The sequence below is a fragment of the Anguilla anguilla genome, chromosome 17 (genome assembly GCF_013347855.1).
Source record: "Anguilla anguilla isolate fAngAng1 chromosome 17, fAngAng1.pri, whole genome shotgun sequence".
NCBI classification, from domain to species: domain Eukaryota; kingdom Metazoa; phylum Chordata; class Actinopteri; order Anguilliformes; family Anguillidae; genus Anguilla; species Anguilla anguilla.
This window is the reverse complement of record NC_049217.1, coordinates 3,395,263-3,409,557: the sequence shown is the minus strand read 5'-3', so window position 1 is coordinate 3,409,557 and position 14,295 is coordinate 3,395,263. Positions and strand designations below refer to the sequence as shown.

Sequence of the window (14,295 nt, the reverse complement as noted above, 5' to 3'; positions counted from 1 at the left end):
TGTTCCGAAGCAGGAATTGTCTGTGAGACGTCGTTATGTATGGCGCCACACTGCATCAAATAGGGAACGGCAAACTGGTCATAAGCATGAGACTCGAACATTGGGGCCAGCTGTGTAGCATAGTGTGTAAGGAACTGGAATTGGAACTGGATAAGAGCGTCTGCTAAGTGCCTGTAATGTAATGTAACATGCTATTTTACGCAAATCGCGCGCTGCTGGTTTTTACCTCTTTGTCATAACTGTGGTTACATTATACATGCATTACCAGCTGTGTGTCATCTGGTGGTAAATTATGTAAAAAATAAAAATAAAAAAAAGCAGCGCAGCACGTTCTGAAAAGCTCATGACTACTTGACTACATACAATCTACCAGAGCAATGGATGGAAATGTACTGTGGTAATGAATGATAAATCGGGCCAAAAGCAGTAATATTAACAGCGCAAATCGGTGGTTTGCCATACAACTAATGACTGTAGCTACACGTTCTCAAATGTTCTCAAAGTTTAAAAAGTTTCAGTCTATTAGCATCCTGCTACTTCTGGGATATGAAAATAATTACAACAGTTTACCATGATTTAAAAAGGCTTTATACAAGTCTTACATTAACTGTTTATGGTTAAAATGCCCACTTTTCATCTCAAATAACGTTCCGCACTAAAGCTCCCTCCTCTCGCATTGTCCCACCACTCTGATCCAGTAGGTGGCAGTAATGCATCAAAGTTCACAACCAAAAAAACCCCCCAAACAAAACTTCTTATGATTAACATTGGAAAAGTTTAGGTACACTTACTCTACGGATTAATTTCAATTTGGACAAAGCCAATGGAAGACACCGGCCTGCAATTTCTGCTACCAACTGTTAAACATGTTTGTGGATCTGTGATGGTATGGCCAGGCATGTCATGGGAGCCATTGCGTTGGATGAGTGCTCTGCATGGCCTCATAACTACAAAGGAACATGAAGACATTTTACTATACCAGGTACACCTGATGGTGTAAACACTATTCCTTCATGATGTCCCCATATTCCAAGATGATATTGCATATTGCTACAGACTGCTAAACAAACTCAAGAGTGGTTTCATAAACACTGGAATGAAGTCTTTGGTTATGTTGGTAACATGCCACTTCTGATAACCCGGCCCTTAGCAACACCGTTTTTACCTTGACTGGTCAGATGAGGGCAAAGGGGTTTAAAAGGCTCAAAAGCATGGGCCCAAGGCATTGAGAAGGTGTGACTGAAACACAGCCAAAGCCTGGGAGTACCCAGTGGACTGGAAGAACTGGCACCCACTGGCTCGTCCAGCATCAGCGGTGCTGTGGAAGGCTAGCTAATGATTCCCAGGGTGTTCTTTTGACCCTACAGACAAACACACGCACACACACGCACGCACACACACACACACACGCACGCACACACGTGCACACACACAATATCTCTCTCGCTCTCTCCCAAACAGAAAGTATTCACAGAGGCAAAGAGGCTTGGGATTTAAATGTTTTTTTAGTTTTTTCATTAAAAAAAAGTTAACATGCTATTTCTGGCAAATATATGACACGGCCATTGTCGTGACCTTAAATGACATTTCTACACCATCACATGAACCTCAGAATCACCAGCGCACATTACGAGTGATCGGAAGTGGACAGAACAGAACTGCGTTGCATTTAGTCCCGCGTTCAATCATCTACAGGTGAGGTTTAAAAGTGCTTCCCATCCCAGTGAACCACTCACATCAGGACCCAGTGAGGAAACAGGCCCCACTGCACAGCCTGGTGGAGAAAACCTGGATCCAGCACAACTCACCTTCACTTCACAGCCAGCTGCTCTTCGGCCTGGCCAGAGTGAAAAGTAGGGCTTCCCCCCTAAAGGGTGTCGGACGCTACACGGACCAATCAAAGCTGAGCACAACCACATGCGTTTACGTTTCACCTGCAGAACACGTATCATTCCCTAGCAGGGCACCTTCCACAGACATTCATTTGCAAGAAAAACCACGCCGTGAAAATCGGTTTTGGCCGTCGGTTGAATCCTTCACATTTGTTTTTCTGAAAAGTCTGCATGCAGGCAAGCAGGCAGTTTGAACAAAACTATAGACAAAGGAAGTTAACGTTCACATTACTGAAAAAAGCAAAACGGAGGGAATTCTGACTGAAATGAAGACTATTTTTCCAGTCATATCCACTTAAAGCCAGTTGTTCGCAACTGACTTGGTCAGTATGAATTATAGCACTGTGACTGGTCTTATGATGAACAATGTTCAGTATTTTTGATCAATTAACATTCATCAATATTGATATCAATACAACAGTGCAAGGTATATCTAAGACATACTTCATACTAAGAAAAGAAGAGGCACAGTTGTTAGGGGTCATGACATCACAGCCACTGACCTGTTCATTAATAACGATAATAAATCGACAAAGAGCAAAGACGCATCAACTCAGACAATATAAAATGATATACCAAACTGGCAATGTAAACAAACCATATGAATACTTTTAAAAAAATTAAAGAACTGGGTTAGGCCTCAGACCACATAAATCCCCCAAGTTTATGACCAATTCATTAACTCCTGATAGGGCCAGTCAATCAAATCTTCAGTCACAGACTTAGTGAAGTCACATGATACCTCTGTACAAAGCAGGCATGGAGATGTAGTATTTCTGTACAGACAGGTTCAATCCCACACCTAAGGCTTTTCGTATGGGAAAATCACACCTAAACATTATCCTAAAATAGTTAAAATGGTTAAAATGTGTCACAGTCACAGCTCAGGTCCTGTATGTATGACAAAGGTGTGTGTTAGTGTATCATTACAGTAGCTTTAAGAGGACATTACCTGGGCAACATCGCTGTCACAGTCTATATACACAGATGAGCCGCAGTTCTCTAATATTCTCCGTTTTTCTTTAGAAGGTGCAATGAATTTATCCAGCCTTATCCTTCAATATTTAATTAGTACCCTAATTAAGTCTATGTGGAACAACACAGATGTTCCCTCCAGTAAGTAATTATCTCCCATAAATGATACATCTACATCATTTAAGTACAGATCCGCTGGGCACAATATTCCTCGTAATATATCTCTGGGTTTTCCCCTGTTTCTGCTACTTTTCTAAATGTCAAGCCTCAGTTAAAAAGACATTTAAAACACGATAAAACTTTAATTGGGTGTAGACAGTCCTATCTTTATGAATAAGGACTCGAACACCAAGGCGTTGGCGTTTAGAACGCAGCTGAAAATCCCAGCACCTTAATCACGTGACCGAGGGCCTTCTCCGAGCCCACTTCCTGCCCGCCTGGCAGGTGAGCTACTCTAACCCAGGAACCCCAGAGGCGCCAATCAGCTCCAGTCTCTATGGCGACCGGCATGGTGGGCAGTTCCTGTCTTCAGCCGGGTGAAGCTTTTTCGTCCGGACTTCTGCAGGTGTCGAGAGGGGACAGTGGAGAAAGGCAGGCCGCAACTCAACCCCTCTGACTCCGCCCCCCAGCGGGAGGGCTCTCTCCTTTAGCGTGGGCGGAGCCAAGGCGTGAGTGACAGGGGAAGGGGGAGGAGGGGTCACACCATGCGCCGGGACACGCTCTTGATGGGGATGCCCCTGCGGGACACCGTGATGTGGATGAAGAGGGTGGCGGGAGACAGGCTGGAGCCGTCGGCCTTCAGCAGGTGCACGTGTCGGTACCCTGCGGGGGTGGGGGGGGGAGAGATGAGTAAGCAGTGGAGATTTTGGTCATGAAAAAACCCATTGACACACACACACACACACACATTCAGTATATATACACAAATTCACCCATACACACACACGCATATATTTACAGTATATATACAAATTCACCCATACACACACACATATATTTTCAGTATACATACAAATTCACCTATACACATGCCTACACACACATGCACACACACACACACACACACACAGGTACAGGGTGTACCTGTACGGAAGCTGGTGAAGGGCAGGGTAAACTGCCCCACAAAGTCGTTCTTAGAAGTGTGGTCATGGTCCTCCACCACAAAGCGCACCAGCGCCAGCTCAGGCACCTGCAGCTGGAAGGTCAGGGTGCAGTCCCACATGGGGTTAAAGCCTGAACAGAGAGAGAAACAATGCTACCACACACAGCTGGATATGGGGTTAAAGCCTGAACAGAGAGAGAAACAATGCTACCACACACAGCTGGATATGGGGTTAAAGCCTGAACACAGAGAGAACCAATGTTACCACACACAGCAGGACATGGGGTTAAAGCCTGAACAGAGAGAGAAACAATGCTACCACACACAGCTGGATATGGGGTTAAAGCCTGAACACAGAGAGAACCAATGTTACCACACACAGCAGGATATGGGGTTAAAGCCTGAACAGAGAGAGAAACAATGTTACCACACACAGCAGGATATGGGGTTAAAGCCTGAACACAGAGAGAACCAATGTTACCACACACAGCTGGATATGGGGTTGAAGCCTGAACACAGAGAGAAACAATATAACCACACACAGCTGGATATGGGGTTAAAGCCTGAACACAGACAGAACCAATGTAACCACACACAATAGGATATGGTTTTGCAGACAGAACAAATGTAATCACAGCCTGAATACAGGTTATTGAGGGGGTTGGGTGATTGAGAGAGTGGGGTTATTTATGGTAGGGGTTACTGAGCGGGTGGAGTTATCAAAGGGGTGTGGTTATTGAATAGTGGGGTTATTTATGGTAGGGGTTACTGAGCGGGTGGAGTTATCAAAGGGGTGGGGTTATTGAGGGGGTGGGGTTATTGAATAGTGGGGTTATTTATGGTAGGGGTTACTGAGTGGGTGGAGTTATCAAAGGGGGCGGGGCTACTGCAGGAGCCGTGGCGCCAGTCGCGCACCGTTGTTGTTGACGCGGTGCGTTCTGTCGCGGGTGTTGTCGATCCCCACCCCGTGGATCTCCACCCACACCTGCGGGTCCACGATGGAGTTGGGCTTGCCCGTGTTCAGCTTGGGCAGCTGCTGGGCCGAGAGCACCTGAGCAGGAGACGCCACCAGAGAGAGCGATAAAGACGGAGGGTGGGCGGAAGAGAGAAAGAGAGAGATACATAAACACAAACGCACACCACTGCACTTTCTCTCACCCTGATGACGACCATAACACATTCGAATACAAAACCGCAACTAAAAGTCCGGTCAGCACTTTTCTGCAAAAACAGTGACACTGGATGTGCTGTTTAAATGACTCGGCACTGAGCCAGCATTGGGACCTGTGCTGAGCTGTGACTGTTCCCCATTAATCAGGAAATACACAGTTTCAATATTAAATGTCTCGGGGGGATGCTAGAATGTAACTTTATTGCTGAATGTCTCTTTCTGCTCTAAGCTGACAGAGTGAATAAATGCTCTTGATGTGTGTGTGCTTAGGACATAACCAGAGGCAGTGGACTTGGGTAATACATTTATGGATTGAAAAACGATTATTCCTGTATTTATCGGGGAAAAATGACATCACGCCCCGGTGATGTCTACAGACTACGGCCGGGGGTGCAGACGTTTCCCACAATGCCCCTCACCCGGATGCTCAGCATGGTGGGGACGTGGCCCGGGCCGCCGCCCGTGTTCTCGGGGTTGAAGTTGGAGTCGGGCTCGCACAGGAAGCCGGGCTTCAGGACGTAGCCGCAGCGACCGTTCTGCAGGAAGCGGCCCTGGTTCAGGTCCATCTGCTCCCCCGGCGTCTGGAAGTTGAGGGCCACTGGAAAAGGGGACGGAATCAGAGCGCGCGTCAGAAACACATTCGGTTTTATTCTCCAAGCGCTTTTTTTACAGAGACGCTGCCACAAAGGTGCTGTACAGAGGAAACGGGAAAGAACAACTGGGCAAGAAGCAGGCCTGAGCAGAGGAAACTCAAAGGACAACTAGGAACAACCAGGCCTGAACAGAGGAAACTCAAAGGACAACTAGGAAAAACCAGGCCTGAACAGAGGAAACTCAAAGGACAACTAGGAACAACCAGGCCTGAACAGAGGAAACACAAAGGACAACTAGGAATAACCAGGCCTGAACAGAGGAAACTCAAAGGACAACTAGGAACAACCAGGCCTGAACAGAGGAAACACAAAGGACAACTAGGAATAACCAGGCCTGAACAGAGGAAACCCAAAGGACAACTAGGAACAACCAGGCCTGAACAGAGGAAACACAAAGGACAACTAGGAATAACCAGGCCTGAACAGAGGAAACCCAAAGGACAACTAGGAACAACCAGGCCTGAACAGAGGAAACACAAAGGACAACTAGGAACAACCAGGCCTGAACAGAGGAAACCCAAAGGACAACTAGGAAAAACCAGGCCTGAACAGAGGAAACTCAAAGGACAACTAGGAAAAACCAGGCCTGAACAGAGGAAACCCAAAGGACAACTAGGAAAAACCAGGCCTGAACAGAGGAAACTCAAAGGACCGACCTGACCTCGCCCCTCCCCGTGCTACTGACCCATGTGGCAGCCGCAGTTCCACATCTCCTGGGGGTCGTAGTTGGAGGACTGCAGCCGCTGGCCGGACGGGTAGATCCGGCTCAGGTACTTGCTGTTGTGCCGGACGAACAGGTTTCCTGTGGGGAGGGGGCGAGCAGGGAGGGCCGTGAGGGAGGCAGCGTAGTGCGACGGTCAGCGAGCTGGGTTTGGAATTCTGAGGTTGCAGGTTTGATTCCCAGAGAGGTTTTCTTTTCACAAAGTAGGATTACTGAGTTAGCTGCATAACCGCAAGTAAAACAGCTCTTTGTAGTTCAGTATATGTTCCAGACTTGTGAGAGTACCGGGTACAGTTGTCCAGCTAACTCAGCAATCCTGCTTCGTGAAATAGGGTGAGGCACAGCCATTGTTACAAACAAGGTACTTATATCAAAACTGCTTCAGTATATTATCCAGATTCAAAAATGGATTGTATGTAAAAATATCTGTCCACATCACTCTGCATGAGAACATCGGCTAAATATCTAACAGTAACGCCCAGGAAAGAACACACAGTCGCGAAACACGCACACACACAAACGCATGCACATATGCGCACACACACACACACACAGCTGCTTTAACACTCAACACAGTGCGTATGGCTCGCCTAACAAGGTACATATAAGCCGCATAGGGACATCGCCCCTGGCCTGGCCCCGCCCCCCTGGCCCTGGCCCCGCCCCCTTGCCTGAGTCCTTGATGTGGCGGAGGGCGCTGTTCTCGGAGAAGGACGACATGTTGCTGGGGGGCTTCTTAGCGGCGTGCTCGAACCCGTGGAAGGGAACGCTGCTGCAGTACACCACCAGAGCCGACAGCTCCGGGCTCAGCTTCGACGACGGGACGGGCTGCCGGGGCAACGGGCACACGCGTGAACTCACACACGCGTGCAAGCGCACGCATAAACACATACACATACACACACATGCATAAACACATATATAAACACACACACACGTGCAAGCGCATGCATAAACACATACATAAACACGCACACGCATAAACACATACATAAACACACACACGCATAAACACATACATAAACACACACGTGTGCAAGCGCACGCATAAACACATACATAAACACACACACGCATAAACACATACATAAACACACACGTGTGCAAGCGCACGCATAAACACATACATAAACACACACACGCATAAACACATACATAAACACACACGCATAAACACATACATAAACACACACACGCATAAACACATACATAAACACACACACGCATAAACACATACATAAACACACACGCGTGCAAGCGCACGCATAAACACATACATAAACACGCACACGCATAAACACATACATAAACACACACACGCATAAACACATACATAAACACACACACGCGTGCAAGCGTGCGCATAAACACATACATAAACGCGCACGCATAAACACATACATAAACACACGCGCATAAACACATACATAAACACACACGCGCGCAAGCGTGCACATAAACACATACATAAACACACGCACGCATAAACACGTACATAAACACACACGTGTGCAAGCGCACGCATAAACACATACATAAACACACACACGCATAAACACATACATAAACACACGCACGCATAAACACGTACATAAACACACACGTGTGCAAGCGCACGCATAAACACACACACGTATAAACACATACACACGTGTGCAAGCGCACGCATAAACACATACATAAACACACACACATATAAACACATACATAAACACACACGTGTGCAAGTGCACGCATGAACACATTACATTACATTACAGGCATTTGGCAGACGCTCTTATCCAGAGCGACGTACAACAAAGTGTATAACCATAACCAGGAACAAGTGTGACGAAAACCCTAGAGAGAAGTACCGGTCCAAGTGCAGGGAACAACCGCATAGTTCAACTTGGACCCTGAAGGTTAAACTGATTAACACTAACAACGAGAACAGCAACAACGCAGTCTATGAAAAAATACAAGTAGTAGTTAAGACAGTTAATGCACCTAAGTCACCTACGAAAACACATACATAAACACGCACGCGTGCAAACACACACACACACACACACACCTGCGTGCAAGTGCACGCATAAGAACACAAATGTGTGCATGCGTTTGAAAAAATGAAAATCTTTCCATGTTCTGAATAGAATTGCCTCAATGCTCATTACTCAAAAACTTGCGTGGAAAAAGAATTTGATTGGAAACACTATGTATCATTTCACTCTGTAATCTCTACTACACACACACACACTACTACATATTTTATATGAAAATGACTGTCTGCCAAATCAAGACATAATAATGAGAAATTATCTATCCGAAAAGACCTCATTTACAAGCTCTGCCTGAAGGCTAACAGAATGAATATGGCGTCAGCAAAGCGCGTGTGGCTACACTGGGCAACAGACTTCATTTCAGTCCTTATCCACACGGTGGCGCCAAAGTCAAAATTTCACCCAACGGTGAGTTCAACTGCAAATCACATTTCCACCACCTTGAGTTGCACGCTTTGTTAGTTGTCATTTAGAACGAATTTCAGTGTGTTTATCAGCATCAATAAGGCAATGCATGTTAGATTGGCTTATATGTTATGAATTCCTAAGAAATTATCCATATTCCAATATTTTTCCCAGTGTGCTCAATAACAGATGACTGTCACATGGCAGACCAAAGAATGACAGAAACATTACAAATTACAAGAAAATTATGGACAAAAGGGGAATAACTGACAAGTCAATGAAATCTTAATAAGGATCAAAGGATCACTAAGTACACTAATTACAATACGTACACACATGTATGCACATACGCACGCACACATACATACAAGCACATGCAAATGTATATCCTTGGACTATGGGTCCAGACCTCACCCCTGTACCTTTACAGACAGCCTCACCTTCCCAGGGTCTTTCTTTCCTTTGGATTTGCTCCCGCCCCCGCCCCCCGATTCGTCCTCAGAGCTGGAGGAGGACCATGAGCAGCTGTCCATCTTCCCCAGCTTACCTTGTTCCTTCTTTCCCTTCACCAGGATCCGCCCCTTCAGTTCCTATGGTAACGGACAGGCAAACCCGCTCAGCGCATATTGTCTCATCACAAACTTTGTAGCAGGGGTTAAATCTCCTGTGTGTACCCAGCATGAATCTCCTGACTGAATCTCCTGTGTGAATCTCCTGTGTGAATCTCCTGAGTGAATCTCCTGCGAGAATCTCCTGCGTGAATCTCCTGCGTGAATCTCCTGAGTGAATCTCCTGTGTGAATCCTGTGCACCAGGGGTGCACAGCTGCACTGCATGGTGCTCATGCTGGTTTTTCTGCTGGTTCACTCCCATTTTAGACCACAGTAAAATGTTTTCACCAAAAACACATGTGCAGTCAGCAGTAATAGCTCATGACATCATCAAAAATATCAGAGTAAATGAACGATTTGGGCTAATTAAATAATTTAGGGCAGAAGCTGGTATTGAATTCCATACACACCGGCCCTTATCGCACACCCATGGTTGAATGCTCTTTTCACCCAGGAAGGGGCTGTAGTGCATGCAGGCTTTTGCTGCTAGCAGTTACAATGGGCTAATAAGCTAATGAGCTGAATAAATAATACTGGCTTAACCAAAGTTTAGAATAGTGTCACCCAATCCTGCTCTTGGAATTAAACAGAGATGCACAAATGTACAGTGGTGGAAGAAACAGTGGGTGGTGTATGGGAACCCAGAGAGAGATTATTATAATTATAATTATTATTATATTGTTGCTGTTACCACAGTTAGATATAGCGATTGTTCTGTTGAATTTATGTTCATCTTTTAACATATTTTTGTACGTATGCTTTGGCAATATTTACAAATGTGTAAACAAAGCATTTTGACTTTGAACTTGAGGGAGAGAGAGAAAAACAGAGAGACAGAGACAGAAAGAGAGACAGAGACTGAGAGAGAAAGAGAGATAAAAAGATAGACCCACAGCTGGGGAGGGCAGCTGCTCCAGGGGCTGGCTGTTCAGGGGCTTGCTCAGGAGTCTGTCCCCCAGGATGGAGCGCAGGTCTCGGGCCATCACTGCCTGCTGCTCCACGGAGCAGTGGTTCTCCAGAGACAGGATCAGGGGGTAAGGAGAGGCCTGGGGAGCAAGGAGGGGGGGGGGGGGGGGAGTGATGTTAACCCTTTGAAGAGGAGGCTTTTTCCAAATGCTTTTTCAAAATTCTAAATCAGTGTTCTAGAACTTAATTCCTTTCAATTACCACTAATGATTGTTACATCAATGGAAGGTGCTTCCCACAGTCAATGCTGCTCTAAATTAGCATACACATTCATATTCATTTGTATCACTTTTTGGCCAAAAACTTGATACCAACTGGTTGAGCTGTTGTTCATTTTCCCCCCAAATAACCTGTATGAAGAACCAGTGTAATGCATGGCGAAGAAGTAGCTCTAGTGAAACTGGCCTTACCACCACTCAAAATGATTGCACAAGCCCTAGAACATTCTATTCCATCTGAACATAGCAGCAACAATAATATGGCGCTTCGGCAATTTAGTTCAATTGCATCTGAGTGTCGAGTTATTTCTGTTGCCGGCAGCTGTGGTACAAGTAGAGTATCTATTTCAGACTGGTTGACTGACACCTCACCTTTCTCCCAGGACCGCATCACACCGCCCTGTCCTGGTCCATTTCCATACAGCTGCACAACCCATAGCGTAGCTGTTTATTACATGCTAGTTTAACTGAATGGCACTGAAGGTCATTATGGCAAAAGACACTCATAACGCATAATCGCTAGACAAACAGGAAGGATAGGAATGCTGGGACAGGGCAGCCTCCGTTAGCCTCCACTGCTTAAAATGAGCCTGAAACTGCAAAACGGTCATGATGAAGCCGTCAGGTCTGGTTAGGCTAAAAGCACGATAGCATCCTGCTCGGGATCAGAGTCCTAATTACACCATTGGCTACTGGGACCAGCAGCTCAATACTGTGGAGAAGAATCCTAATCGTGCTGTTGGCTACTGTGGCTGACGGCTCCATACTCTGGAATAGAATTCTAATCGCGTCATTGGCTACTGCGGCCGGCAGCACCAAACTGTGGAAAAGAATTCTAATGGCACTATTGGCTACTGTGGCTGGCGGCTCTGAACCATGGAAGAGAATCCTAGTCGCGCCATTGGCTACTGTGCCCGGCAGCCCCAGGGGGCGGCCTGTAATCCCCTGCAGCACCGGCCTGGGAGAGGAGGGTCACACGGCGGCCGCGCGGTTCAGCTGGCGGACCGCGGAGTGAGAGGAGGCAGCTGCGGGCGGAATGCGCCAACGCGCTCAAAAGGAACCCACGGAGCGCGCTCAGTGAGGATGTGCGCGACTTACACAAACTGCAGAACGTAAAACCCGCCAGAACCCAGCCTTAGCAAAGCCAGCCTTCAACCCAGTTAAGATAAACATTACATTACATTACAGTCATTTAGCAGATGCTCTTATCCAGAGCGACTTAAACAACGTTTTTTTTGCATAGCACTTACATTGCATCTATTTATACGGCTGGATATATTTATACTGAAGCAATGCAGGTTGAGTAGCTTGCTCAAGTGCACAATGGCAGTCCTACCCGAGAACTGAACTTGTGACCTTCAGATTACAAGACCAGTTCCTTACGCATTACTCTACACTGCTGCCGAAACAGAGATGAGTTTCCATTAAACAAATATTCAAACGTTATTGGCTTATACAGCCTACATCAAAATGGTGCTTCAAAAATTGAATTACATTTTTCATAACAAGTAATAAGTTGGCTGAGAAAATCAGTAAAAATTCAAAACTTGAGGCGCTGAATCTCCACTGCAAATAAATATGTCTTCAGTGTTTCAGCCTTTAAATGAGATTCAAAATCATTCTCTTAAGCAGAATTAGCTTGTTTTAAGTTACTGTTTGCTAAATAAGGATTTTAAAATATACGACTAAAATTCTTGATGAGGTCTTTGCAGTGTCCAGGACACCAGCAGCCCTCAGCAGACGTTCTAAAACTATCGATGCAGGACAGGATCTCCTACAAATGCTCTAAAACAAATGAGTTACATGTCTGGCCAAGCAGTGGCATTAATCGATCAATTAACTATCAGGTAGAAAAGAAAAGCAGCAGCACTACTGTACTACTGAGTATTGAGATTTGAGTATCCCAGCTCTGAAACAACCTTGTCGGCTGACGACTCTTTTGATCTGAATCAGGTGCAGTATTTCGCTGCCGTGGGTCTTCCTCACTGTGAGGGTCTCACGCTGTAGGTCTTCCTCAGTGTGAGGGTCTCACGCTGCAGGTCTTCCTCACTGTGAGGGTTTGCTCACCGTGAAGGCGTACTGGGCGATGGTCTCAATCACCTCCCTGAAGGTGACCTTGGAGGTGAGGGTGTGGCCGTGGTAGATGACCGGCTCGCCTCGGTCCCCGTCCCAGCAGTCCAGCTCCACGCAGCGACAGCCTTGATTCAGAGCCCTAGACACACACACACACACACACACACACACAGACACACACGCACACACGCACACGCACACACACACACACGCGCACGCATGCACACGCACATGCACACGCACACACGCGCACACAAGCACACACACGCACGCACGCACACACACACGCACACGCACACGCACACGCACACGCACACGCACGCGCACGCGCACGCGCACGCGCACGCGCACGCGCACGCGCACGCGCACGCACACGCACACGCACACGCACACGCACACGCACACGCACACAAGCACACACAAGCACACACGCATAGACACACACGCAACACAAGGGATAAACAGGTGTGACAGCAAGAAAGCAACACTAACAATTATTTCATGCATTGTGAATTAAGCACCGCATTGAGTGATTAAATATATCTATGTGTCACAGCATATTTATAGAAGAGCACAGCAGTGTATCGTAAATGAGAGTCCGTATGACTCACTTAGAGTGACAGCCCTGTATATGTATAGACCACACAGAAACAGTGCAGGAAAATACACAACGATGTGTGTGAGACCGAGGCATTGCTAACCATTTGCAATTCAGAAACGGGCACAATTACAATGCTGATTTCGCACACGTGAACACACAGGCAGGGTCATTCAGGGTTTGGACACTGAGAAAGTCGTTGATTTTGTACAGTTATAAAGGAACAATTGTACGAGTAAAACATGCATAGCACTGGCCATACGGTTGGGACATATTCATACACAGTGGGGACAGATCAATACACTGTCAGAAAAGGTTCATGAACAGTTGAAACTGGTTCATAGGCTTTGAGGACAGGTTCATACAAATTCAAACGTAGAAGGGACAAGTTCATATGCAGTCGAGATAGGTTCATACGCAGTTGGGGCAGGTTCCTGCTCAGTTGGGACAGGTTTATACACAAACGAGACAGGTTCATGTACGGTCGGGATAGGTTCATACGTGGTCAGGACAGGTTCCTGCTCAGGTGGGACGGGTTTATTCACAAACGAGACGGGTTCATGTACGGTCGGGACAGGTTCATACGTGGTCAGGACAGGTTCCTGATCGGTCGGGACAGGTGCAGGTACCTGATGTAGGGCTCGGTGCTGCTGGCGCTGGTGACCTGGTCCTTGGTGAGGTAGGTGTTGTGCGAAGAGGAGATGAAGTAGTGGGACAGGGGGAGGGTCATGTCCTGGTAGACCTCGGAGTGGGCGGGGTTGAACACGTCGTTCTCTTGGGACAGCATGTACATGGTGAACCCGTTCTGCGTCATCAGCTGGTGCCTCTGAGCTGCAGGCAAAGCGACTCACAGCTGACCAACCGCTGACGCT

General features: G+C 46.7%; 1 protein-coding gene across 4 annotated transcripts in view; it reads right to left on the bottom strand.

The window, feature by feature from the left end:
- Nucleotides 1-1,486: 1,486 nt before the first annotated feature.
- Nucleotides 1,487-14,295, bottom strand: part of LOC118215964 (1-phosphatidylinositol 4,5-bisphosphate phosphodiesterase delta-3-A-like) — a 55,026-nt gene continuing 42,217 nt past the window's right edge. For all 4 annotated transcript variants that reach the window (XM_035396954.1, XM_035396952.1, XM_035396953.1 and 1 more), the window contains exons 6-15: nt 14,053-14,254; nt 12,820-12,964; nt 10,462-10,614; nt 9,399-9,548; nt 7,186-7,342; nt 6,479-6,595; nt 5,560-5,738; nt 4,885-5,020; nt 3,951-4,100; nt 1,487-3,689 (exon numbers count right to left, since the gene is read on the bottom strand). In XM_035396954.1, the coding sequence (XP_035252845.1) occupies nt 3,565-3,689; nt 3,951-4,100; nt 4,885-5,020; nt 5,560-5,738; nt 6,479-6,595; nt 7,186-7,342; nt 9,399-9,548; nt 10,462-10,614; nt 12,820-12,964; nt 14,053-14,254 (1,514 nt within the window). In that variant the 3' untranslated portion in view covers nt 1,487-3,564. The remainder of the gene's footprint in view (nt 3,690-3,950; nt 4,101-4,884; nt 5,021-5,559; nt 5,739-6,478; nt 6,596-7,185; nt 7,343-9,398; nt 9,549-10,461; nt 10,615-12,819; nt 12,965-14,052; nt 14,255-14,295) is intronic.